The sequence below is a fragment of the Lissotriton helveticus genome, chromosome 12, assembly GCF_964261635.1.
Source record: "Lissotriton helveticus chromosome 12, aLisHel1.1, whole genome shotgun sequence".
NCBI classification, from domain to species: Eukaryota; Metazoa; Chordata; class Amphibia; order Caudata; family Salamandridae; genus Lissotriton; species Lissotriton helveticus.
The window spans coordinates 807,107,647-807,133,967 of NC_136073.1; the positions used below are offsets into that span (position 1 = coordinate 807,107,647).

Consider the following 26,321-nt stretch of genomic DNA (forward strand, 5'->3'; position numbering starts at 1 on the left):
AAAAAAAACACTTGCCATCGCTCTTCTCAACACTCACTATGCAAGCATCCCACTGAATTATGGGACATCACCACCCTAGCACCCGAAATATTCTTCCTCGCCGAGACCTGGCTCACCCCCACACATTGCCACAGCAATCCCCAACGAATATATAAAAACAAAAATCACTCACCAGGACCACACCAAAAAGCCAGGAGGAGGAAAAGCCATCATCCACAAAGACCATATAGTGTACCACCACCACCACTACCCCAATGGAACATCTCAACTTCAAGCTCCACGCTCACAACAGGACAACCAGGGGACCCTCCCATACCAACCCCCTGGACCACGATCCAGCTTCAGCAACACCATTGCTGACTTAATAGTACCCCTAGTGGTCAACTTCAAGGACTAAATCTTCCCCAGCAACCTAAATGTGTGGCGGCGGTGGATGCGGCGGTGGTGGATGCGGTGGTGGTGGATGCGGTGGTGGTGGATGCGGTGGTGGTGGATGCGGTGGTGGTGGTAGTGGTGGATGGGGTGGTGGATGTAGTGGTGGATGGGGTGGTGGATGTAGTGGTGGATGGGGTGGTGGTGGTGGTGGATGCGGTGGTGGTGGATGTCATGGTGGAGGTGGATGCGGTGGTGATGGTGGATGCGGTGGTGATGGTGGATGCGGTGGTGATGGTGGATACGGTGGTGATGGTGGATACGGTGGTGATGGTGGATACGGTGGTGATGGTGGATACGGTGGTGATGGTGGATGCGGTGGTGGTGGTGGATGCGGTGGTGGTGGTGGTGGATGCGGCGGTGGTGGATGCGGTGGTGGTGGTGGATGCGGTGGTGGTGGTGGATGCGGGTATGAGTTCCCTGTTGTTCAGGAAAGACGCCTGTCAGAGCACCTCACCTCCACACCCCAACCTTCCAATAAAAGTAAAGAGCATTACTAGAATACGGCCCATGTCCCGGGCCTGAAATATATGCAGAACTACAGCTATAATCTGCTAGCCAACGTGCATGTTGTTTACTGGCCCCTGTAAGTGCAAGTCTCAATCATGCGCCGTGGGCAGTCGGTAGGAGATATGTGCGCACAAATTAATTAGGCCCCTCGGAGTCGTCTCAAGGTGGGGGTACTTGCGCTTATGCACATAAATACACGGCAAACCTGGAATATAAATGTCCTTTTTGAGGAATTTTCTTCAAGTGGGGGGCTGCCGAGCAGCTTGTTAGGAGTGAATGAACACATGAGAGATGGGGCAGGTCGGTCGAGTGGCGGTTGGGGGCGGGGCGGGGGTAGAGGCCCGATAGGTCGCGAGACCTAAAAATAGCGATTTTCCACGCATCTGATACACACGATTGGCACCAAAGATAAAAGCAAAATCGGTAAAGATGAAAGAAGGAATGGAGAAGAAATTAGAGCAAAAGGAGAATGGGAAACAAACAAAAGGAAAATGCAAAGGGACGAGAGGAAAATAAGGAAGGGGAAAAATCAAAGAAGGAACACGCCATAAAAACAGACAAGCGATGCACGCTCTGTGCTGGGGGAGGGCGAGGGGCATTTGCCGGAGAGAACTCGCATAGAATAATGTATTCATCCTAGTCCATCCTAAACAGATCACAGATTACAGAAACGCTGCATAAGAAAGGCAGCACGCATCTCCGCAGTCTGCAGGCTAACGAGCTCACCCCGCCCCGTCAGTGATGTCTCTTGGTGGTTGCTTGTTTTGTCAGTAAAGGTCCCTATTGAACCGCCTGATGGACCGAGAGAGGAGTGCTTTGACTCCAGATCAACAAGATATAAGTAGTGCATGGCAAACGCAATCACACATGAGGTAATGGTGGGGGAGGACACCGCACTGACGGAAGCACGTAGCTGCATCTATGTCAATTGAGCATTTTTTTTTAAACAAGCATTAGCGAAATGAAACAAGTCTGATAGGGGTGGGGGGGCGAACAAACAAAAGCGCAGAGATGCCTGTCTTATGGCCAATTGAGCGCTATGCCAGTTGCACCAAAAAAAGAACTAGCTCTAAAATCTGTGAGATTATTATTTATACTTGTCTGGACCGGCGGCTGTCGCTTCATCGTTTGAACTAAAGAAAAATTGGTGTGGTGCGAGACCATAACACTAGCACTGGAGAAGTGCGAATAGTAAGCACTCCAGCGAATTTTCAGGCCGAAGAAAGGGCGATCTTTACAGCTTCCTGTTTTAGTTACCACCAATACCATCAATGTCCATAAAGAGCCTCTCACTAGATCAGGCTGGGCTGGGTGGTGTTGTCCCACAATGAGTTCGAAATACCAACCTACATCAATACTATTATACAGACTGCCGAAACATTGTCAAGACGGAGTTAATAATAAATCTGCACTTACGTTTGACACGAGTTAGTATTATGTTCACGAAATATATCACTAATTAAGGGGGGTCGATATTGTGACATCATGAAACAGGTAAAAAATGCCCGAGCCCATTCTGGGGCACTTCAGCATTACTGGGGTACATTTAAGCACTTACATTTATGGAAAAAATAAGAACAAAAGAGCGTCTGTGTCCAATATAAGCTAGTCAGACATAAAAGAAGACTGTGTTACGGCTTATGAAACTTCGCAGACATGAGACACTCCAAGGTTGTGTCCTTGGGACTAAAACAAGATGCGCGGCCGCGAGACGAGCTCTGTGGCCGGGGAGGGGCTGTTAACTAAGAGGGGGGGCAGGAGGTGAGCCTGCGGCAAAGGAAAGCCATAAAGGATAGCCAGATGGCGCCAGACCGGGCGCTGACAGCTGCGCACGTATCCGTCAGCACTGAAGCGTTCACGAACCCTCTGTACCGAACCACCAAAGGGAGCGACGGTGCCTGAACACCGAAACCACTATATGTTTTAAGCTTGTGCATTCATGTGATCTAATGCAAGAGGTATAACAGAAATGGTAAACAGACCCAAACACCAATAAGACCTGGAGTTAAAAAGCACTGCACTAAGATCATCTGCGTGAAAGTTTTGGGGCAGAAATCAAGGAAAGAGGAAAGTAGGCATGACCCAGTTTAGGCGCCTACTGCTACAACCCATGAACAACTTAGGAGAAATCTCCCATCCATTCCGAATCACAACGCAGTGTTTAGCACCCACAGCCTGTAAATAAAGTACTTCTTAGCGGTCTGAGAAGATGTGGCATAACCTACAGAGCTGCCGACTTTGGGACTGAGGAACTGGGTTTGAATCTCGGCGTCGGCTCTCCCCATGTCTACAAAAAAATGCCACCCCTGCTCTGGCTGCTATGCCTGGGCATTAGGCAGTGATGACAGGGCATGGGCGGGGTTCAGCATCAACATGCACTTATTGTAAAAAAAAAATAAAAAAAAAAAAAAAAAAAAAAATTTGACATGAATGTGTGTGTTTGACAGGAAATAATGCAGTTAGTGAAGCGCAGCAATCAAAGTAACAAGTGTGTTTGCCAAATTTTTTAAATCGTTTTCAAAGAGACTACATTTGTGGGTAATGACATCTGTCATCCTACGTATAAAAAAAAAAAAAAAAAAAAAAAGAACAGAATTAGAAGGCTTGTGTATTTCACTGAGCAAAAACATCAAAATTACAGGTCACAAACAAGAATAATTAAAACTTGAGTAATAAAATACAATTAAAAAAAACACGGCCGAGAAGAACAATAAAAACAAGAAATGCGACACGGCGGGCAGGGGAGGGGGCCGAGCGGGGAGAGCGGGATGAGGGTGTGAAGCAGCAGGGGCCTATGAAGTGAAGCTAAGCTTCACTTCAAAGGTGTGGGAGGAGTGCTGCTACGGCCTGGGGGAAGCTGGCTGGGGAGGGGGAAAGTTTATGGCCCAAAAGCGCGTGCCTGTGGCCACGTGAACTCGAAGAAAACCGCATGGAAAAACCCGTGGTTTCACGAGTATTTTGAGCACTTGAATTCTCGCTCCGCTCAATGCGCATGCGCATTGATAGGTCGCGAGACCTAAAAACACTGTACATCTTGACAGTATGGGCAGCCTCGGATTGACCCAGATCGTCCAAGACCCTACACATCGCAGGACACACGCTGGACCCAATGTTCACTTCCAGCAAGTCTCAAATAGAGCAGTCACAGAACTGACATGGACTGATCACTTCATCGTCCACTTTAGCATCTCCAACCCTCGCATCAACACCCACAAGATGACCAATGTCCCCCACTGAAGGTAGAATAAAATCTCAGAGACCAGCTGGAGGAACGCCTCAACACATCCAACCCTGCAACCGACATTAACCTCGAACAACGAGTAAAAAACTTAAATGCCTGGATCACCCATTGTGCGAACTACATCGTCCCCATCAAGAGCAACATCCAGGGAAAATCCTCCAAAAAGGACAGCTGGTACACCTAAGAACTCAGAACAGCTAAACTAGACAGAAAACAGTTGGAGGAGATGGCGTATTTGCATGGACACCGCCAACAGGGCAGCTTTCAAGACTACCCCTACACACAAGACTCACTGTGACACAAGCCCTCATCACCAGCCAGTGACCTCTACGTAGGAATGGGCGCACACCACCTACAGAGACTTCAGACCCTACAGAACGCCAGAGCAAGACTCATTCTCGACCTTCCCGAAAAACCCACATCATACCACATCAAGCAACTCCACGGCCTGCACAACCAAGGACACTCCTATGTTAAACACCACCCAAAAACTATGCTCTGCCTTCCTTTCACTTGCCCATGCTCCCCGCATCTATCGAAGCAAAGTGGAGGACGTTCCACATTTTTGCTGCGATGTGGGAGAAGGAACAGCCTCCCCACACACCTCCAGACTATCATGTCACTTCCAGAATTCCAAATGGCCCTCAAGACCTGGCTGTTCGAATAAGCTTCCGGGACCTGCAAGGGCCTGAATACCCCATCAGGTGATTAGCTGCGGTTTATAAATCATGACTGATGTTTATCACTGCTCCCCGTCCTCAGACTCCCCAGGCAGGCAGTAGTAAAATGCTGCCAGTAAAGAAGAAAGTGTTCTCGAGGCTGTGCAAAGGTTTCACCTAAAAACGCAGAGGTACTTAATGACGTCCAATTAATCAAAGCAAATGACAAGGAATCTTTTTTTACACTAATGAAACAGGGGAACTGTAAAAAATGTAACCGGGAGAAAATGCTGGACAATGCCATTTTTCACAGAAAGTTAGTTTAACTAGGCAGGCATCATGGGAGTTCACAAATAGTATGCAAATTTCGTGGACCCCGAAATCACGATATGCTGGAGTGTCCATATAACTGGCCAATTGAAAACTGTAACAAGAAAGCCCCGAGCTCCAGGCAGATTCATTAATACACTTTTAATATCACTAGTTATATTACACAATTGTCACCTCCCAGGTCCATCCAGCTATTGTTCTGCAGCTTTTATATAGCACCCAATTCGCCTATGTGGGGTGCTGAAGTGCTTGCTTATATGAATAGCATGGTACAACATATAAGGTGTGTGGTTGGATGGGTGTTTTGATCCTATATCGGAAGAGTTATGTTGTGCGATCACTACTAAGTTTTTAAACTATACCAGGTGTAACCAGCAAAAGTATGTAAGGCATGAAATTCTCCAACAGACCTCAACCTGGAAGAACAATGCAATAGATGTTATGCACGATACAGGCTGAATCTCAGAAGCCTGCAAGGTAGGTGGTTATACAATGATTTCTGCATTACTGGAAAATAAATGGGGGAAAATTACCTTATCAGCAGCTTGGGAGGGTACTAGCTTGCCCTTTGCTACAAGCATGGCATTGATTTTCCTTGCCACTGCAGCAGCGGCATCCAATGCCCCTGAAGGTGTAGAAACATTGTCAGAATCTTTCTTCACAAAAGATGAATCTCTGTTGCCTGTATCCTGAGAAAGTGATTCCTGGTAGCGGGCATTCCCAGCTGATGAGCCCTGATATCCAATATTGCCAGAAAAGGATTGTCCAATACTGCCAGAAGATGAACCTTGATAACTGTATCCAGCATTCCCAGCAGATGAATTCTGGTAGCCAAGATTCCCAGATAAACCTTGGAAATTTTGGAAAGTACTACCAGCCTGAGACATAGTAGCAGTGTTGCTGTGTGCCATGGTGTTGGCATAGGACTGGGATGAAGGAAAGTCACCAGGAATATCCCACTTACTGCGGCGCCTGGAAAAAACAAAAAAAACACAAAAGGGATTACGTCTTCATCAGTAAAAGAGTGCACAAACCATTGCATCAGTAAACAGGGTTCCAAAGACTACAGAAATGACATTCTTGTAACTTGCACTGCCACCAGATCTTGCAGCTCTTTACCCAATCAGAAAGACTGACCTACTCAACAATAAGGATAAAGTGGAAAAATAATGAAAAAACCAAGCATTGTAAAAGTCAACTGGTCTTGCCTATAAGCTCTATTGGCTTTCCCAGTGATTTAGCCATGTTGTACAGCAAAGCGGCTGTTGTGCTACATACCCGAAATTGGTTACAAATGTATATGTACACACACATACAGACTATGATGCAGCTCACGTCGTTTGGTAGGCATGTGTCAACACAAGACAGGAATTTACAAAACAAGGCGAGCATTTTTTTTTTTTAAATGTACAACTTTGAGCTAGATTCATATATAAAAAGTTGTGCTGTTTTTATGTAGCGCTAATTCGCTTTGGGAACAAAAACAGGAGTGAGTTTGGGGTTGTGAGCTGGCAGGTGATGGGGAGGCCAAAAGAGAAGGGCATGGGTCAGAAAACCATTGAAAAGCATATGCCCAAGAGAGGGTGGGCAGCCCAGGGACATGTGATCAACAGATGGTAGGCGAGGAAACAGACAACGAAGGGCAGACGGGGATGGGGGGGGCAGACGGGGATGGGGAGGCACACAGACATGAGGAGCAAGAAAGGGAGTGGATGGTGGGCGGACCAGGAGCAAGCAAGAACGGCAACTGAGGAGGAAGGGCGAGAAGAGAAACCCCCCACGAGAAAGAACAAAGTATTCAAATGAGGCAGGTGAAAATATATGCACTCTTGCAGAGTGATTAACCAAAACGGAAAAAAGTGCCTGCAATGGAAGAAGCAAAAGGACACAAGTAATTGGTCCATTCTGCAGGGGATGGACAAAACCAGAAGGAGGGGACTATGAAAAAATCGAAAGTGACAAAGCCAACCAAAGGTGGGTAGGCTCTAAGGCTAAGCCCACTGTAAGCCTACGGTGCATCTCTCAACAAACAGCACTTGCACTAGCTTGTGCAAGACATAAAAAGGATGACTATAGACACCAATTTCTCTCTCATTTATCCAAGAAAATTTAAGTGCAAGATCGTTTTTTCCAACCTTACATTTACTATGGAGAACATATGATTAAGCAAAGTATGTCACCGTCTAGTAATATTATAAACAGAACAAAAAAATCCTAATGAAAAGTGTGCATCACGCCCCCATTTCAGAAATAACAGGTTTGGAAAAGACAATGGGTCCCGGAGATGTGAGAGCTATTAGCTTTGTCAATGTCTTTAATCCAAGAGAACACAATTTAAGTGGATACGTTTTTGGTATGGTACAGAAGTTATTTTTTGTATATAAATCCTGCGTGGACTGAAAAAGGATGCCAGAGATTGTAAAAATATATTATCGTTCATATAGCTTCTAAGTCATCCAGTGAAATGTTTAACCGACTCAAAAGATAATTGCAAAATAAAAAAAAGTTAACTACCAGAACTTTGACACTGGATCAGAGCAGAAATAAATAGAGGAACAATTAAAAGTAGGAAAATGCAGTCAGATCTCTGAATGGAGGTCTGCAGGTAAACAGTGGCTAATCGCAACTTTGAAGTATCCAAAGAGTGAGAGATTTCTTTAGGAGAGTGCGCCAAGTAAAATCAATGGAGGCTAAAACAATTTGAGAGCGATGATGATTTTCAGGGCAAGTCGTGTGTCATGATGGCCCTTAGACAACACGGAGAAAAGCAGCATAACACTGCATCTATGGGTTATGCTGTGTGATGTTTAACTGTTAAAAAATTAAAAACATTGGTATTTGATCAGGAAACAATAGGATAAATTCAAAAGGAGAAAGCTCAAGTTACCACCACACGCAAACTGAGGAAGCAAGCCGTGTTCCTCTCCAAGCCTATACTATGGGAATATCTAAATTGGACCTTTGAATCGAGGAAATTGGTTGATGAACGTACGTTTACCAGTATAGTTTTCACAAGTAACATGGTCTACAGAGCCACATTTACTATGACTTGCACAGTATATGTATATATATATATATATATTTTCAACTATATTTGCCCTGCAAATGAAGATACCCTCGCAGCGTTTCTTATTTCCTTTAATTGCAGGGTAGCAGTAGCGTGCAAAGATTCGCCAACAAACAGTGTCTGCCAGTTAGTGCCTACGCGTTTCGAAAGAATGTCTTCCTTAATCATGGCTTGGCAATTGCAATGTGGGAAGTGAGCGGCCGTTTCTCTTTTTGTTCATTAACAGGTAAGTGTTCTGCCTTGGTCGGCGTGCCGCCAACTCGGCATTCTGGTACCTGTAGTCTTTAGTTGGTATTTTCTCCGTAGTGGAAGCCGCTAACCAGTCCCCTCAAACAGTATCTTCCATCGGGTCACTGGAGCGGCGAACCCGAGCCCACTGCTTTTCTTGCGCTGATCCCCACAAGGTACGTTGCTCCGCATTGCGTGTTCAACATGAAACACCCGGAACCGCTGGGCAGCAGTGGGGTGATCTTCGTGACCCCTTCGAGAAAGAGTTGCCCCTGGGTGGGATGAACTAACAGGTAGGAATTAATGCCAACGCAAAAAAGTGCATACCCACCCAGGGGCAACTCTTTCTTCCATTTGTTAGCGGCCGGCCCGGTCGCGGGTTTGCACTACCGACCTAAAACGGCGGGTCCACAGCTACCTCATTTGGGCAGCTTACTGTGGTACGGGAAGTGCCTTTTACTTGCGGGGTGCCTGCGGAGACATTTGCAATCCTTTTAATACTTTTTTGCATGTAAATGGCGGCGAACCACTTGGGTTCTACTAAACCACCAGTCCCAGAAAGCATTGCCTCAGGTGTTACACCTGCGTATAATTACTGTGGGTATTTACTGGTGCTTGCCGTCATGTCACATGGTCTGCCACTGAAGAGGGCGTTGGCCCGAAACACGTCCGGCAGGAAAAGGACTCTGTACGCGGCTCGCGCCCTTGCGTTGGCTTTAATTCCTACCTGTAAGTGCATACCCACCCAGGGGCAACTATATATATATATATATATATATATATATATATATAATATATATATATACACACACACAATTATGAAGGCTGTATGCAGACAAGTATTAAAATCAAGCAATTGGAACACATTTCAAAGAAAACACGGGTAAAGCTCTCAAACATGCTGCAGAGGTTTGCTCATAACTTGCAAAAGTGCATGTTGACATCCAGGGAGCCTCTCATAGTTGATCACTTTACTTACGTAGCAGTAAGTAATTAATATTTAAAATATCAGCAATATGACAAAAAAACAGATGTACCCCTGCAGTACCAGCTCTAAGCATACACTGAAACAAACCTATAACCCGGGCTATCGGAGCTCCAACAAAAGCTTGGTGTGAGCCATGTATGGCATTCAGACTCCAAGCTAAATCAGCCTATGGAAGAACTACAAAGAGACAGTAGAATTAGTCCACATGTTCAATGGAGCTGGTAGGGTTGGGGTGGTGTGCGTCATGAACGGAACACCATCATCGGTCTGGAGCACTGTACAGAGAATATGAATATATATATATATATATATATATATATATATATATGATTGAATATGGACGAAGAGATGTATGTCCACCTGTGAACTATTAAATTGAGGGAACTGTAATTAACATAGGAGCAAACAGAATGAAGAAAATGGAGAAAGAAAAGTAAAAAGACTGATGTAAAAACCATGACCCCCAGGACTTTGTTTCACTTACTTATAATTTTCATGGGCACTTAGCCCATTACGAACAGACAATTAACTAAAAATTGGTCAGATTATTGTTGAAATCGTATATGGCACTTAGCTTACACTGTATTAATCGCAATATTTATAGCATAAATGTTTACTTAAAGGAATTTATGTTTATTGTTTATCGGTTGAAACCCATACTAGGGTGAGATAGGAATTTTCTTATACTTTAACCGTATTACGAAGACTTCAAAATATAATATACTGTATAACCAATATGTGACTAAACAAAGTGACTAATATAAGTTTAAAATGTTACAAAGTTAAGATTGCACATACGATATTGTTTCCAATTGATATTTGAAACTACCTCCCCCAGAATGCATCATTATATGCTGGTGGGTGGGAAGGTATATAAATTAAAATTAGTCGATGGACTAGTGGCAACACTGATCAAGACCTGCGGTCGAAACGCGTAGGTGAAGGGGGCTGTTTGTAAGTCTCTGCGCTAATAAACCCTAATCTATACACTGAGCGAGTGCGGACATTAAGTTCTTTTTGGTGATTAATTTAAATACAGGGAGACGTTCGTCCCCGTTGTCCTGCACCAACTGTGCACCTCCTGAGAACGATTTGGTGGAGATCACACCCCCCCCCCCTCCCCCATATCTAGTGGGACAAGAACAAAATCCTGGCAGACAAATTTTGCTCTAGGGTCCAAAACACACAACTAGAGACTGCTGCTGTTCTTAGAGCCAATCCATCTAAAAAGAATCCTCAGTGAGGTTACAAGGTTTGTTGAGGCTTGTGACATGTCTGAATTAGTTTACCTCAATATTTTGTATCTGGGGCTTTCACACACTTTCATGAGACAACTCAAAGCCCGAGCACACATATGCGAGGGACAATAACAGAATACAACATAGATGCTCATAACAGTATCAATTCCACGCGGACCTCTGCCTGACAGCACTTTTTTGTTAAAATTGTTTATATGTCCTGAAGTCGCTATTTTTTAAAATTGAAATCCGAAAAGTAACTTACTTTTTACATTTGTTACAGCTGATCCTTCCCATACCCCTGACGCTGAGCCAGTTCTCCACCCCTAGGCCTTAGCCAATTGGCCGTAAGGAGGAGGAGCTAGAAGCAGGGCCAGGCATAAATGCCCGCCAGTGAGCGGGAGCGCAGCGGATACGCACCAAAGGCAAGCCAGCCTACACCCGTCCACGCCCAGGAACTATGGCCAAATCACCAAATATTCTTCTACGGCACTAAGATCACTAGCGCAATCGTGCCCCCCCTTAGACCCGGTTGTTTATAACCATATCTTGGCTAACGGTATCCTTCAAACTCAGATGGGCCATGTCACCTTACCTTCCCCCATTATCCCTCTATCACCGGTCCCACAATAGTTAACCAAATCGCCCTACGTATCCTTTATCTCAACACTCGCTCCCTGGTCTAACACCAACTAGACATTTTCCTTTTGGTTACTGAAACCTGGTTAACCCAGGACTCTACGCCAGACATCTTAGCGGCACTGCCCTCAGATTATTATATCTTATCCGTCAATCGGCCCTTAGGGAAGACGGGTGGCGGTGATGCCGCTACGATATATAAAAAACACAAGTTCATCACCATGACCTCCCTTGATCTCCCGGAGGTAGAGAATATGGTTATCAAACTCAACACTAACACGGGGATCTCTTGTACTAGTGCCTATTTATCGACCCCCTCAGGCCATGCCTACCTTCCCTCTCTCCCTAAGTGAGCAAATGGCCAACCTTGTCATGAACCATGCTACGGTTCTACCAATTGGCTACTTGAACTACTGGTTCAACAATGCCCTTGGCAGGCCACATACCGCAGAACTCTCTGAACTGCTTTCTAACTCAAACCTGGTCCAGCACTTATCCTCTCCTACCCATGTGAAGGGACATACCTTGGACCAAATCTGGTCCTATAACCTTATACTGTTGGTGCACATATTCTCACCATGTATATGGTCAGATCACCACTTGATAAAATTCACAGCCACTATCAACTGCAAGATCAAGACCCCCACAGTGGCGGGAGGTATGACAAGAAAGTGGAGAACCCTCGATAAGATGGAATTTGTTAATACTTTGGCTAGATCATTACCTATTTTTAGGTTTCGACCTGGCGAAAGGAGCACGAAGTGCTCCTCCCAGATCGAAAACTTTTGTCAACAGTATGTATGTTCGGACGGCCTCTGTTTGCCATTGGCTAGCTCCATAAATGGACGCTAGCCATTGGCAAACAGAGGCGTCCGTCAAATCCCGAGGCGACTGGTGGGCGTTCCGGCAATGTTTTTCCCTCTCCACCCTTTTCGCATCGTCATTGGGCGGTGGGCGGAGTTTCGTTTTTTGCTGTTTGTTTTCCTCATTTCATGCCGACCACGGCCGCCGGAAGAAGTCCAGGTGAGTGCGTTCCTTCCCCCCCTCCCGCTGTCCGTGTATTTCCCGCCACCCCCCTCCCCCCCCGCTGTCCGCGTCTTTCCCGCCCCATCCCGCTTCCGTGTCTACATTTCGTGTAATATGCTCGAATAAACACTTTTCAATAGTCCACTGTCGTTAAATTTTCAGTCCTCTTTTATGTCACAAACATCAAGAAATCCGGTCCATTTTTTCCTTGAACTGCCCAGATCCGCCATGCTGCGCTCGTCTGTTTTCGCGTCACGGGTAGGCGGAATCCATGAAGAGCCAATCAAGTCACAGCCTGGACACGCGTCACTTTAGCAGTAAATTGCAGTGCAGACAATAACAGAGGCAGCTTTGTTAACAGACACACACAAAAAGAACTTAGAAGTCGTGCTAGGAGCAGCAAGACAAGCTGCCGAAGGAGAGAGCTCTAGACGGGAGAGCAGCATGTCGCAAACCGAGGGGCCAATGTCGCAGGAGGAAAATTTAGATGGTACGGGTTTAGAGTCCACCCCCCCCCCACCCTCTCGTCAGCATCCTCGTCGTGTCTGAGCAGCGCGTGTGACACGTATATCTTCCTAGAAAGTGTGTTCGATGGATTCTGTTTATTGAAAGAGGCAATACATGATAAACAACCCGGGCAGCCTGTACTAAAATTAGATTATTAGTGCCCGAACCATGGCGAATATCGTTTTTGGAAGACGTGGAGAGGAAAGATGAATAGCTACGCTGAGTGTGAAACGAAGAGGAGTGCAAAGGTTCTCTACAGGACGCCAGCAGGGGGCCGGGCCCGTAGGATAAACAAACTACATGTGACTGCAGCAGTAATTACAATTATCCTTTGTAGATTGCCTGCTAGTTTGATCTGTGGCCTACCTCCTAAAATTCACCTCTAGAATGTCTCCGTACTGTCTCTGTACTGTCTCCATGTCATGTATTGCATTTTAAGAACATTTGGCATTTTGACCTGTAGCACTATACCAGCTGGCTTTTTGAGCCCATATTGACAAAAGCACAACTATAAGCACCTCACTCCCACAGACAGTCGAACATCACAGTAAATCTGTGGATCTCTCTTGCTCTTGACTACCACTTGTTTCTTTTCCTGGTCATATTCTTGGCCACCCATATGCACCACTGGAGTGAATGTCAACTCAGTAAATGATCCGGTGGTAACCCTGATTAACATTCTTGCTTTCCATTTGCGGGCAATTTTTGAGTCGGAGCTTTACTACAGGCCTAGTCTGAATTTCTTATGGTGTCCGTTTTTAACAGTAGACTCGAGAAAGCACTTTAAATACCCCAATTCAAATATCCTTTTCAGAAAATCAGAATGACGAGACGCCAAGACCTCTACTAATAGAAGATTGTTTGTAATCCAGGGCATAACGAATCCGTCCTTTAAGATGTGTAGCTTTTTTTTACATTGTGATGTTGTGCAAGTTTATTTTTTTTAAATACACTTTTGGCTGACTGTTGCATTGGATCCGCTGTGAATAACAACATGCAACAGAATGTGAATAATAACATGCAATAAAATGTGTTTTTCTGTACTCTGACACGATGTTTCGTTACAAATACACTTCGAGCTAATTGAAGATATCTTGCTGTCTGTCGGAAAACCATACTCGTTCTGTTGTTTCTCCAAATGTTTCGAGTACCTTTGGCGCATCTGACCCTGTTGCATGACATTCTCTAATGCACAACACAATGCTTGCCAGCAGGGTTTTGCACGATGAACACATAAAAGTTACACACGATCGTGCATTTAATTTGATTATAATAGCAGTTGCAAGTGTGTGTGGGGCTCTTGCGTGTGTGTGTGGGGGGGGCTCTTGTGTGGTGTGTGTGTGGGGGGGGTGCTCTTGTGTGGTGTGTGTGGTGGGGGCTCTTGTGTGGTGTGTGTGTGTGGGGGGCTCTTGTGTGGTGTGTGTGGGGGGGGCTCTTGTGTGGTGTGTGTGGGGGGGGCTCTTGTGTGGTGTGTGTGTGGGGGGGCTCTTGTGTGGTGTGTGTGTGGGGGGGGCTCTTGTGTGGTGTGTGTGGGGGGGGCTCTTGTGTGGTGTGTGTGTGGGGGGGGCTCTTGTGTGGTGTGTGTGGGGGGGGCTCTTGTGTGGTGTGTGTGGGGGGGCTCTTGTGTGGTGTGTGTGGGGGGGCTCTTGTGTGGTGTGTGTGGGGGGGCTCTTGTGTGGTGTGTGTGGGGGGGCTCTTGTGTGGTGTGTGTGGGGGGGCTCTTGTGTGGTGTGTGTGGGGGGGCTCTTGTGTGGTGTGTGTGGGGGGGCTCTTGTGTGGTGTGTGTGGGGGGGGCTCTTGTGTGGTGTGTGTGGGGGGGGCTCTTGTGTGGTGTGTGTGGGGGGGCTCTTGTGTGGTGTGTGTGGGGGGGCTCTTGTGTGGTGTGTGTGGGGGGGCTCTTGTGTGGTGTGTGTGGGGGGGCTCTTGTGTGGTGTGTGTGGGGGGGCTCTTGTGTGGTGTGTGTGGGGGGGCTCTTGTGTGGTGTGTGTGGGGGGGCTCTTGTGTGGTGTGTGTGGGGGGGCTCTTGTGTGGTGTGTGTGGGGGGGCTCTTGTGTGGTGTGTGTGGGGGGGCTCTTGTGTGGTGTGTGTGGGGGGGCTCTTGTGTGGTGTGTGTGGGGGGGCTCTTGTGTGGTGTGTGTGGGGGGGCTCTTGTGTGGTGTGTGTGGGGGGGCTCTTGTGTGGTGTGTGTGGGGGGCTCTTGTGTGGTGTGTGTGTGTGTGCAAATGCAATACGTCTCGCATTTGCGACAGAGTAAGCTATTGGCATTGTAAATGACAATGCCATTTATTTATCTGTTTTCAAAACCAACACATAAATAAAAAGTTGGTCATACAATGCCAATAGCTCTAACTTTTCCGAAGGCGAAACCGTTGCATTGTAAATGCTTGTTAACCCTGATGTCAATTCCATAGAAGAGAACATCTCAGATTGGCTATTGTCGGCAAGCAATGCACATGTTCCACTTACTAAATTTTCTCGTGCCCGCCCCTCAGACAGACGCCCATAAATGGTTTACCACCGAACTAAAAATAAAATTTAAAAACGCGAGCTCCGTCAAAAAGAGAGAAAATGGAGGCGAAGATACTCCATAGAAGACAAAATGCAGTTCTCGCTAGATCGTAGAGAGTATAAAAAAGTCATACTTGAAACCAAAGCGGCCTACTTCTCAGCTAGAATATTAAATGCTCACAATAAACCAAAGGAAATCTTCACGATTGTGAACGACCTGTGTTATGACAAAAGAATATTGCCCAGCACCCACTCAAGAGTTATGTACCTCCTTGAATAACTTCTTCTTGGACAAAATTTCCATCATCAAAGCAAGCATCCCCACCACCGTCCGTACAGAACCGCTGGACGATATGTCCAGTAACTTATCCACCATGGACATATCTCCCAGTCATATGTCCCAATATATTATCAGACCTAATGACCCGTGTTAAATCTGGGTCTCCTAGGGATGGTTGCCCACCTTATGTCCTGATGGACACCTTTTCCGTCCTACCTCACAGTGTACTCCCCTTCCTCAACGAGTCCCCCGCACAGGGCAAGGTACCCAGCGCCTTCAAGAACGCTACGGTAGTCCCTCTTTTTAAACAAGCATTTACAATGCAATGGTTTCGCCTTTGGAAAAATTAGAGCTATTGGCATTGTAAATGACAAAATTTGTATTTATGTGTTGGTTTTGAAAACAGATAAATAAATGGCATTGTCATTTACATTGCCATTAGCTTAATCTCTGCAGTCACTCTGCAGTCACTCTGCACTCCCTAGTCACTCTGCACTCCCTAGTCACTCTGCACTCCCTAGTCACTCTGTAGTCATTGACATTGATCCGGCAAATGATCAAAACATGGTGTCGGGAAAAAAAAATAACATCCGCCCACAGCCGCATGACGTGCTAAAAGGGGCAGGATGAGAAAAACATCCCCGGAACGCGCACGAATCGCCTCGGACCATGATTGACAGATCTCACTTCCAATGGCTAGCCTCCATTTATGGAGCTAGCCAATGGAAGTGAGAGGCGGGACTTTTGTCCATAATGGTAAACTAAAGTTTTCGCCTTGCGCGAAAGTCTGCTTGCGCAGCTTTCAGCGAGGCGAAACCTAAAAACTGAGCGGGGCGCATCTGCAGGGCCGGTGCGCAACCCCACGTAAAGCGCTAGGATTCAAAGAAAGGATTTATCACCCGCTACAGAAGAGCTGGTGAGTGACTCCTCAACTACCTAACAACATCTGTCTGTGCACCCTTGTCTCCCAACTTTACTCAATCAAAGCTCATTGAAATCCGTAGGGCCTCGTTTCTGATTATACTTGACTGCATTTAGTGTTTACTCACACAGCACTTTAAGAACCTCTAGACTGCTTCTAGGCGCTTGCTGACCAAAAAAGCACTGTGGAGCTCATTGGGATTGTTCTAGCCAGAGAAATTCTATAAGGAGCTGCTCGAGGACCTCGGCTAAATTTTGCACGTGGACATCACGAAATAAGTGAAATTTAGTTTTGCATTTCAGCCAATTTTAGCTGCCCAGTTTAGAACTGTGGCCGTGCTGCTATGACAGTATTCTTATGGGAGACTCGTCTTCCCCCATACCGACCACTTCTGCATGTATATTTTGTGTGTACTTTAAACAGCACCACCTTTTTTATGCGTGTACATTGTGAGTTTTATTTAGCGCCGCGTGAACTGCGCTCCCAAAGCGCACGTGAATATTCCAGCAGGGCACAGGCACTGTGAACGCATGCCAGGTACATTTAATTGTAAGTTGTTCACTTAGTGCAAGGCAAGTAAGCGCGGCGCTACTCAAGGTTGGAAGTATAGGCACTGATAAGGTGGGCTGGGCTTGTCTTTGCTGTTCCAGAGAGATCCAGCCCTGGCCCAATAACCCTGCCGGGTCTCTGACTGGGGATGGCGCGTGGCAGCGTGGGATACTGCTGTGCGTTTACCAGGGATATACTGCCAGTTTCACGTGCACATACAAACTACGCCAACCTAGAAATTAACACAAATGGTCGCATGTTGGAAGAGTGAGCGGCGGAAGTTTTCTTGGTTTAATTTAATTTTGGCCGGACCCCTGCCTATCAGTATATATATATATATATATATATATATATATATATATATATATATACACACATACATACATACACACACACATATATACACATACATATATACATATATACATATACACATACATATACACATACATATATACACACACACATATATACACATATATACACATATATACATACATATATATATATACATACATACACACCCCTCAGCCTCAGATAGCCGCTCTTGCATCTGCAGTGCACGTAACCCTGGTGCCTCATTGCAGGTTTTAGAGCCCAGATGTACATGTATATTGGTCCTCTCAGCTCTGTGCCCGCACTGTGAGACTAGCTGCGTCTGTGTACCTGCAGCGCCAACAGATGCACCGTTGTGAGGCGCTATGTGCTCTGCGCCAGTCTGTCCCCAGAAGCAGGGCAGAAGCAGTCAGTCATGCTGCCGATGCCCGTGTACCCCCGGGGAAGACACTAATTTGGGTGGGAGCACCGAACCCCTCTCATTACATATCTAGCACTTGTGGGATGTCGGTTCTGCAGAGAAAGTTCCCCTGCCCGTGAGTAAGGAAGGTAAGTGGCCGGGGGTGTAACGTTCATTAAGGCGAGGGGGGTCTGGAGGGGGCGCATTTTGTCTAATGTGCATAGATCCAGGGCCAGGTGAGAACGAGCGTGTTGGGCTCATCCCCAGGACTGAGACGCACAGAGTGTGAGGTTTGGCCCGTCTGTGTCCCGCGTGAAGGGCGGGAGTACTGCGAGCAGGACTCGCCCTGATCATACTCCAAATTTTCCTGCTGTGGAATGCGCCTCCCTCCCTCTGGCTGCCCAGCTCCTTGCGCTGCTCTCCAAGGCACAGGAAAAGCAGGAGAGAGCGAAAAAGTTTTCAACAACCGCGGACCGGGGCAGGCTGGGGAAGAGAGGCCTTCTCTGGGCACGGGGCAGCTTGGAGCCTGGAGATAACGAGCATCCCGGGACCCCGGCTGTACAGGATCAGAAGGGAGCAATGGTAAGCAGCCGGAGGGGGGCTGGCAGGGAGGCACACTCCCCATGCCCGCTCGCCGGATCTCACCCTGTTTCTCCTTTACAGGCTGCCTGAACCCGCTGCTGCTGCTGTCTTTACAAGAGGAATAATCTATTCGGCCTCCCTGGCCGTCCGCATAGCGCCCAGAGGCTGCGGGGAGGCGTGCGGGGATAATCGGTGGGTTGTAGAGTTTCAATCCCCACTGGCCTGTACATGGTGGGGGGGCTTTCCTTGGGTTGGGGGGGGGGGGGGGGGGGCGGGCAGGCACACAGACAGCGGGAGGGGGGGTGGGGCGGGAACGGGAATAAGGACACCGGGAGGGGGGGCAGGAACGGGCACACGGACAGCGGGAGGGGGGCACTCACCAGGACTTCTTCCGGTGGCGGTCGGCCGCGGAATGAGCAAATGAAACCTCGACGACCCAAAAAATAAACCCCGCCCACCGCCGCACTGACGTCCTAAAAGGGTCTGGATGAGAAAAACATCCCAGGAACGCCCACGAATCGCCTCGGTGAATGACGGACGCCTCGGTCTTCCAATGGCTAGCCTCCATTTATGGAGCTAGCCAATGGAAGACAGAGGCGGGAATAAGCAACATATTATTCTCAAAAGTTTTCGCCTTGCGAAAGTCTGCTACGCAGCTTTCGGCGAGGCGAAACCTAAAAAACAGGGGCTGACCCCTTGAATCCCTCTAACTATCGTCCTTTATCCCTCCTCCCCTATCTGGCCAAGATCTTGGAGGCTGACGTGGCCAGGTGCCTCTCCAATTTTATAGAACAATCAGAATACTTAGAGCCAAACCAAGCTAGCTTTCTGCCCGCTCCCTCAACTGAGTCAGTAATCCTTGCGGTACTGTACACTCAGCAAATGCGGATAGGGGTGTCTCCCAAGCTTTGGTGCTCCTGGATCGGTCGGCCGCATTGGGCGCGGTCGATCATAACATCTTGATGAACTGTGTCAAACAGGCAGGCATACGAGGGCCTGTATACAACTGGATTAAATCTTTTCTTGCAGGCAGAACTCAAGCAGGAACACTTGACGCTTTCACTGCCCCCAAGCTTGCCACCACATGTGGGGTCCCAAAGGGCTCGTCCCTGTCCCCACTATTGTTCAAACTTCATCATAGGCCCCCGATTCACTCATTAAAAAAATAGAAAGATAATCATTTTCAATTACGCCGACGACCTTCAGCTCGTCTTCCCATTGGATTCCCCTGACTTTGCAGTTGAATTTCTAACTATTATGCTTCACATTCAGCGCTGGATGGATCTTAACCACTTGAAACTCAACCCGGGCAAGACTGAATAAGTGGTGCCTGGGAAGAAGGAGATCTTCTGGGGGACGCACTGTTGGCCGACCTAACTAGGATTCCCCTCCCCCTACTCCCTCCCACTCTGTGAAAAGCCATGGGGTCACCATAAATGCAGATCTATCACTTAGAGGACAAATGGGAGCAGTGGTCTCCACCAGCTTTTTCCAACTGCGTAAAATTAGGAAGATCGCCCATTTGCTGACCCACTCAGTCCTCACACAGGTTGTGATAGCTCTGGTTCTTTCGCGCCTTGATTTCTCAAATTCTATTTACCTCAGTCTGCCATTGTTTCTACTCAAACGCCTACAAACAATACAGAACCAGGCTGCAAGATTAATCTAGTAACAGCCTAAATAGCAATCTGTCAGACCCAGGCTGTTAAAACTCCACTGGCTACCGATGGCCCAACGTGCAGCTTTTAAGACATGGTGCTTAGCCTTTAATGCCTTGTACTGTAAGAGTTCTAAATTAATCAGCAGCATGATTGTAAAGCATGTCCGTCGTCGAAGCTTACGGGCAGCTCATCTTCATCTACTAACTACCCTGGCTATCAAACTCAAACAACAGGGAGGGTGTAGGTTCTCCTACCTTGCCCCTAAATTCTGGAACTCCTTACCGCTGGCAATCAGGAGCTGCGACAGCCTGTTGGGGCTCAGAAAGGCTCTTAAGACCTGGTTGTTTGAGCAAGCCTATGCTTAGTCCGAACTGTGGCGACACTACCCAAGATTAGCGCCATGAAACCTCCCGGTGACCGTGCGCTTTAGAAATTTCTGTTACCATAACATAACAGGATTCAGTCAACACGTGTTTCGTCAGGGGAGATTATCCTACGACTTCCTCAGGGCTGTCTTGAGGCAATATAATTCATGAAACCTCGACGCCGGATGTACTTCCGCCCCAGCCAGTAGGTAGCAGATATTAAATCGTTATCTGTGATTTCTTGTGAATAAGTTCAAGGAAAATATTTGGTCACGGTCTTCTTAAATTACACGCACGCTGATCCACTTCGTCAGGTAGGGTAACGAAGGGCACTGAATGCGGCCCGACGAACAGCTGAGCAGCGCATCGATCCGCGTCCTGTTCGGCTCGAGTACGGCCATACTCGAGTGGAATTATATTGCATCAAGACAGCCCTGAGGAAGTTGTGGGATCATTTCCCCAGACGACAAAACATGTGCTGGCTGGATCATCAAAGATAATAAAAGCCAAACAAAATTAATACTGTTATGAGCATCTATGTTGTATGCTACTAACGGTCACTGGCATGTGTGTACTCTGGCTTTGAGTTGTTTCTAAGGCAGATCCATAGGGATCAAACTCTGGGGATTGGGTGGTCTCCCCATACCTGGAGCACCATCATAATTTGCACTACGAATAAACATAACCGTCAAGAGTGAGCAGCAAAACCACCTGATGCCATATCACCCTCCTTGTAGTTAGTACACTTTCATGAGAGCCCAAAATTTTGCTGGGAAAAGGTGATTGTAAACTTATCGATGCAGTCATGTCACTTAGACCAATCAGAACTTTCATGGGCAACCAACAGCTCAATGCGCAGATTTCAAAAGGTATAATTATGGCATGCAGTATTCTGCAACAATGTGATGAATTGCCCTGTTGCTGAAGCAGCATGCCCCTGTCTGTGCAGTGCGATCAGCTAACTTCATTACCGCCCAGATCACATAAACCAAGGCGGCTTGTATGGGAGGGGGCATTCCCAAATATCTCATACCCAAAACCTTGAACCAAACAGCAATCAAACTTAAGAAGGGTAGAAATTACAACCCCCTTCAGCAGAGCAATGATAACCCGGTGAGACTAAAACCTTTGATTAACTGCATGGCCGTGGTCACTCTCCTGACATGACATTTTTATCCCTAGTATACTGGAGTGTTTTTCTCTTCAAGCCAGGAAGCTTGTTAGATATCAGTGAACTCACATAATAAATAAAATTAAGATATTCTTATATAAATTAACAAGCACTGGCATAGCCAATAGGTCTCGCCTTGGGGACCTATTAACGTTTTGCCCATGCAGCACATTATATGGGGTGCTACAACATCTACTGATGCTTCACATGCCACTAGTGAACGGGGGAGTGAGCCGCCAATCAAGCCAGTATGGGCTTGTACAGGCCACAAGAGTGAAGAAGCTGTAAGGGTCAGGTATTATACTTATTAGCAGACCGGGCACTTTACGTAAGAGACCTGCTAGGGCACTCCCCCATTCCAATGTCTAACTAAAATGGAGGCGAGGCTGGGCAGATGTCTGGCTTAACAGGGGACATTTCTGCCGAAGAGAGGCCTGGCTGAAGATATGGTTCGCTGGCTGCAGGCAGGAAACAGCCTAGGTATGAACTCAGCCAAGCATGCTACATAAAGAAGGGGGAGGGGTAAAGAGCAGCACCCACCTCCTTACCAGGGCTTGGCTGAACTGAAAGCAAGGGGGAAGTAATAGTAGCTGCCATCTGCTAAGGGAGTGGGCATCAATAGAAGACATCCTAAAAAGAACGGCGTTCTGGGGTGGGGCGCTTAGGAGAGTTTGAGTGATGAATACCTGAACCCAAAAACTCTTCACCTTTAGCAGCGCTCTGGTGTTCGTGGAGAGCACAAGGACAAAGCAGTCCGAGAGGAAATTTAAAGTAAAAGTGGAGGTTATCGAGTTTGCACGGTGAAAGTGACAACTCCCTTGGACCAGGACTAGAGGAATGCCTGGATAATCATTAAGGCGTCTTACTTGTGGGGAAACGTCCAAGCGGTTGGCGTGTGTGCTCAGTCGAACAGCGAGACGTGACGACTGTGTGGGCAATATGGAGGCACTGACCTGGCAGCTCCAATTACTACCGAACCGGGTCAGATCCCATGGCAGCCGCCCGACAACACGGGACTCACCACAGCATCATACGATCTAATTCCAAACAGGCCCCGGAACAAATCTCAGAACGATAAATTAAATGTATGTAGAATAATAAATACAGAATGTCGACGGACAGGAAACAATTAAAAAAAACAAGCGCAGCCGCGAAACCGAAAGACTGCGCTCTGTTTAATTAGTAACATGATACACAATAAGAAGGGAGGAATGCAGCTGCCAGCCTGCGCGCCACTGCTCGCCCCGGAGACCCAAACGCTGTGGGAGTGAACGTTTAGAGAAAAGATGGGACATGCACCCGTCTTTGGCCAATTTCGTGCTTTCGTTATTGAAAGCCACACGCAAAGGCCAATGGAATGTGTAGGAGTTGCCAGACCCACACAGAGAAGTCTCAAGGAAGTTTTGAGCCCTCAAAAGAAGCCTCCCACAGAGCAGCGCATGCGCGCTCTGCCTGCACCTAAAAACAGCAGTCAGGCTTCATGTTATCAGTAAAATAGAGCATATGTATTACATTGACTTCACGCAATTATATATATATATATATATATATATATATATATATATATATATATATATATATATATATATATATATATATATATATATATATATATATATATATATATATATATATATATATACACACACATACAGACCAACATGGAACTAAGCTATACCGACTAAACAGCACATGACCAGAGCAAAACTGGGGAGATCTGGGCTGGAAGTTTGGGTTGGACTCTTTCGATTGGAACATGGCCAAGACTGATTTGCATACAGCTCGATGCAAACTGAGGTGTCATGGTGCTAAAAACAACAATGGATGGGGGCAAGAGTAATTATCTACCACATACTGCTGTCCAAAAGAGAACTCTAATTTAGTCTCCTGCTACAGGTCCAGACCAGTTACATTCTATAGGAACTTCCTGGCATACCCAAATGATTTGGGATAATATTGAAAAACGTAAATCCCAGCAGATCTCTACACCACTTTTCCTTCTAACCTATGCCCCCTCAGGATCATAAACTTTAAACAAAGTATCTCAAAATGGACAACCTAGTGCAGTAACAGCTAAGTGGACTATGAACATAAGAAATACCAAAAAGGGACCTGCGGAGCTGCTCAAGCCTGCCAGCTGACTAAACAAGCATTGGCATAGCCAATAGGTCTCGCCTTTGGGACCTTATAAGTGTTTAGCCATGCAACGGTTGATGTTGCACCAAGGATATTGTGCTGCACAACTAAATACTTATAGGGTCCCAAAAGCGAGACCTATTGGCTATGCCAATGCTTGTTCTCTTTGGGAGACGCAGCGAGGTGTTTAATTGAGAGAGGCTATTTTTCCTAAGAGTGGAAAATAGGCATCTCCTGTGGTTCCTTTCTTTACAGCAAAGGTTCATATACATGACAACTGGCCAATTATGATCTAATTGGTGAACTGGGACAACCCAATCAGAGGATTAAAGAAGAACTCCAAGTAATCATAATGGTAACATTTCCGGTTAAGATACAGATGGTCAAGATAGGAGCAAAGGAAAACGCATGATAAAAATGAAAAGCACCCCTCTCTTAATATGACAAAGATTAATGAGATCGCCCCATGAAGGGAAAGGCGTATTTCCTAGCGCTGTACAGTAAGACGCCACTGTTTATTATGTCACTCCTACAAATACCACGTCTATTAACAATGCCATAGTCAGTAAAGTGGGCAGCTCTGTGCAGACAGCTGAATGGTCAGCACTAAATTCGGTACTGAGTCAAGGGTTCCTTTCATTTACTGACTCCCTACGCTGCGACTGGACGTTTTTCCGAAATCAAATTAAACCTCGGTTCATAGTGGGAGAATTATGAAGAGGCTTGGCTTACAGCTGAGCTGACGGTTGCAGAACCACATAAAGTAAACTCTAATCTGGACACCCCGGGGCAAACATTGTGTGCCCCTGTGACACATTCACCGTAGGGTCCAAAATAGGTGATGATTTAGAAGGCAAACACTAGAATTAAGCATTTCTATTGCCCAACGCAACTTGGCGTAATACAGGTTCCCCCTCCCAGAACATTATTGCAGCGTTTCCAAAATATCTATGTAAAAGCGCAGCAAACCATAATGCAGACTGAGTTAACGACGTTGGCTTTAAAGGTGAAGCACAATCAATAATCTTGAGGGAACAGATTTACATTTTAAAACTTGGAAGCACTGCGTGTGAATTAGTTTTTGCTTAAACCTTCGTGAAAAAAGGTGCGTGTTTTTAAAATAATAATCTTGGGAAGAAAAATGGTTTTGGATTCAACATTTTCGAAAACTGACTAATGGCATCAAGTGCTACGGAAATGAAAGCCTCCTGATGGATGGACGTGGCTGTATAACGTCCTACTTAAGTACACGAGGCTATACCGCAATGATAGTTTGCTGGCAGTAGAAAAACAGCACACTTTACGGTTTCAGTAGAATGAGTCTTCGTTACCACTCCAGTTATTCTCGGTTTCACATAAGAAGGAAAGTAACTCCAGGGAAGGAAAAGGACATTGAGAACAAACACTCCAGCATGCGGTAATGGTCTTCAACTCCAAACATTTGTCACTTCCGGATTTGCATGTTAATAGTAAACTTCTACAGGGAAGTAGTTTAACCCTTCAGCTGTCGTTAATCTTTTGTTATGGCAGCTTTCAGTCACAGACGCCTACAGCGCCACAGATCGAAGGACCGCCATCCAGCTAATAAACACACAGCGCGCTTAATGTTGGTCTTTACTACAGCGATTCACAGATAAGAGAGATTGCGGGGTTCAAAGGCAGCCATCCCCAGCATATTCTTCAGTCACCTTTGTTTGTATACAGAGGTAAACAAGCATTGACCGCGCGGCCGTGAAAGTGATTGCGGTGCGTAGCACATGGTTTCATTTTGCTCGCCTGTGTGGTGGGGGAGGGACGAGCAAGCCAGAGCAAGGCACACGCGGCAAAGCGAGAGGAAAGCCACATGGCGCCTCTGCACATAACCGCACGCAGTACGCCACACATGGTAGGACTTTTAAAAGCCCACTAACTAAATGTCTCGCCAGAGCAACGCATGCGCTGGCTCAAGCGAGACCTAAATACATAAATGGTGTGCTTATCTCATCTCCTTCACCCATCACCCTGACAAGCGAATTGTTCCATAAAATTACAGCACCTCAATGGCCCTCACACACAACCTGGAAAAACTTCCCCACACAGGATCAAAACAAAAACATCTTTTCAACCACACACCCTACAACAGTGTAGTGTGCTATCCATGTAGGCAAGCACCCAGATACCGCCATGTAGGGGTGAGTAAACGCTATACAAATGTTGCAATACAATAAAATACATTATACTTGTAGAGATGAGGCTGGCTTGCGTTGCCCTTCTGCCTGCACCTTAACACTTGCGGTTACACGACTACTGCCAAGTCACACAGGACACAAAGCATGACAGGGTCACATACTGCCCAGCTGTTTTGAGTGTGCCAGAGGATTAAGGTGGAAAGTAGAAGTATTCGATTGAATTGTACAAAAGTTAAAAAGGTACTCTCCCTTGACAATAAAGATCCACTATGAGGCCACCGTTAAAACATGTTGCCTTCACCCAAACAGCCTTTCCATTTTCTGTGACATTTTGGAAGCTGCATTTTCTGACCAACTAGCTACAGTTTACCTTAACGC

General features: G+C 46.5%; 1 protein-coding gene across 3 annotated transcripts in view; it reads right to left on the minus strand.

The window, feature by feature from the left end:
• KHDC4 (KH domain containing 4, pre-mRNA splicing factor) overlaps positions 1 to 26,321 on the minus strand; it is a 72,667-nt gene that overhangs the window by 45,105 nt on the left and 1,241 nt on the right. For all 3 annotated transcript variants that reach the window (XR_013603585.1, XM_078669599.1, XM_078669598.1), the window contains exon 2: positions 5,706 to 6,144. Coding sequence is in view for 2 of the 3 variants with exons in the window: in XM_078669599.1 (XP_078525725.1) it covers positions 5,706 to 6,144 (439 nt within the window). In the remaining variant the exon portion in view is untranslated. The remainder of the gene's footprint in view (positions 1 to 5,705; positions 6,145 to 26,321) is intronic.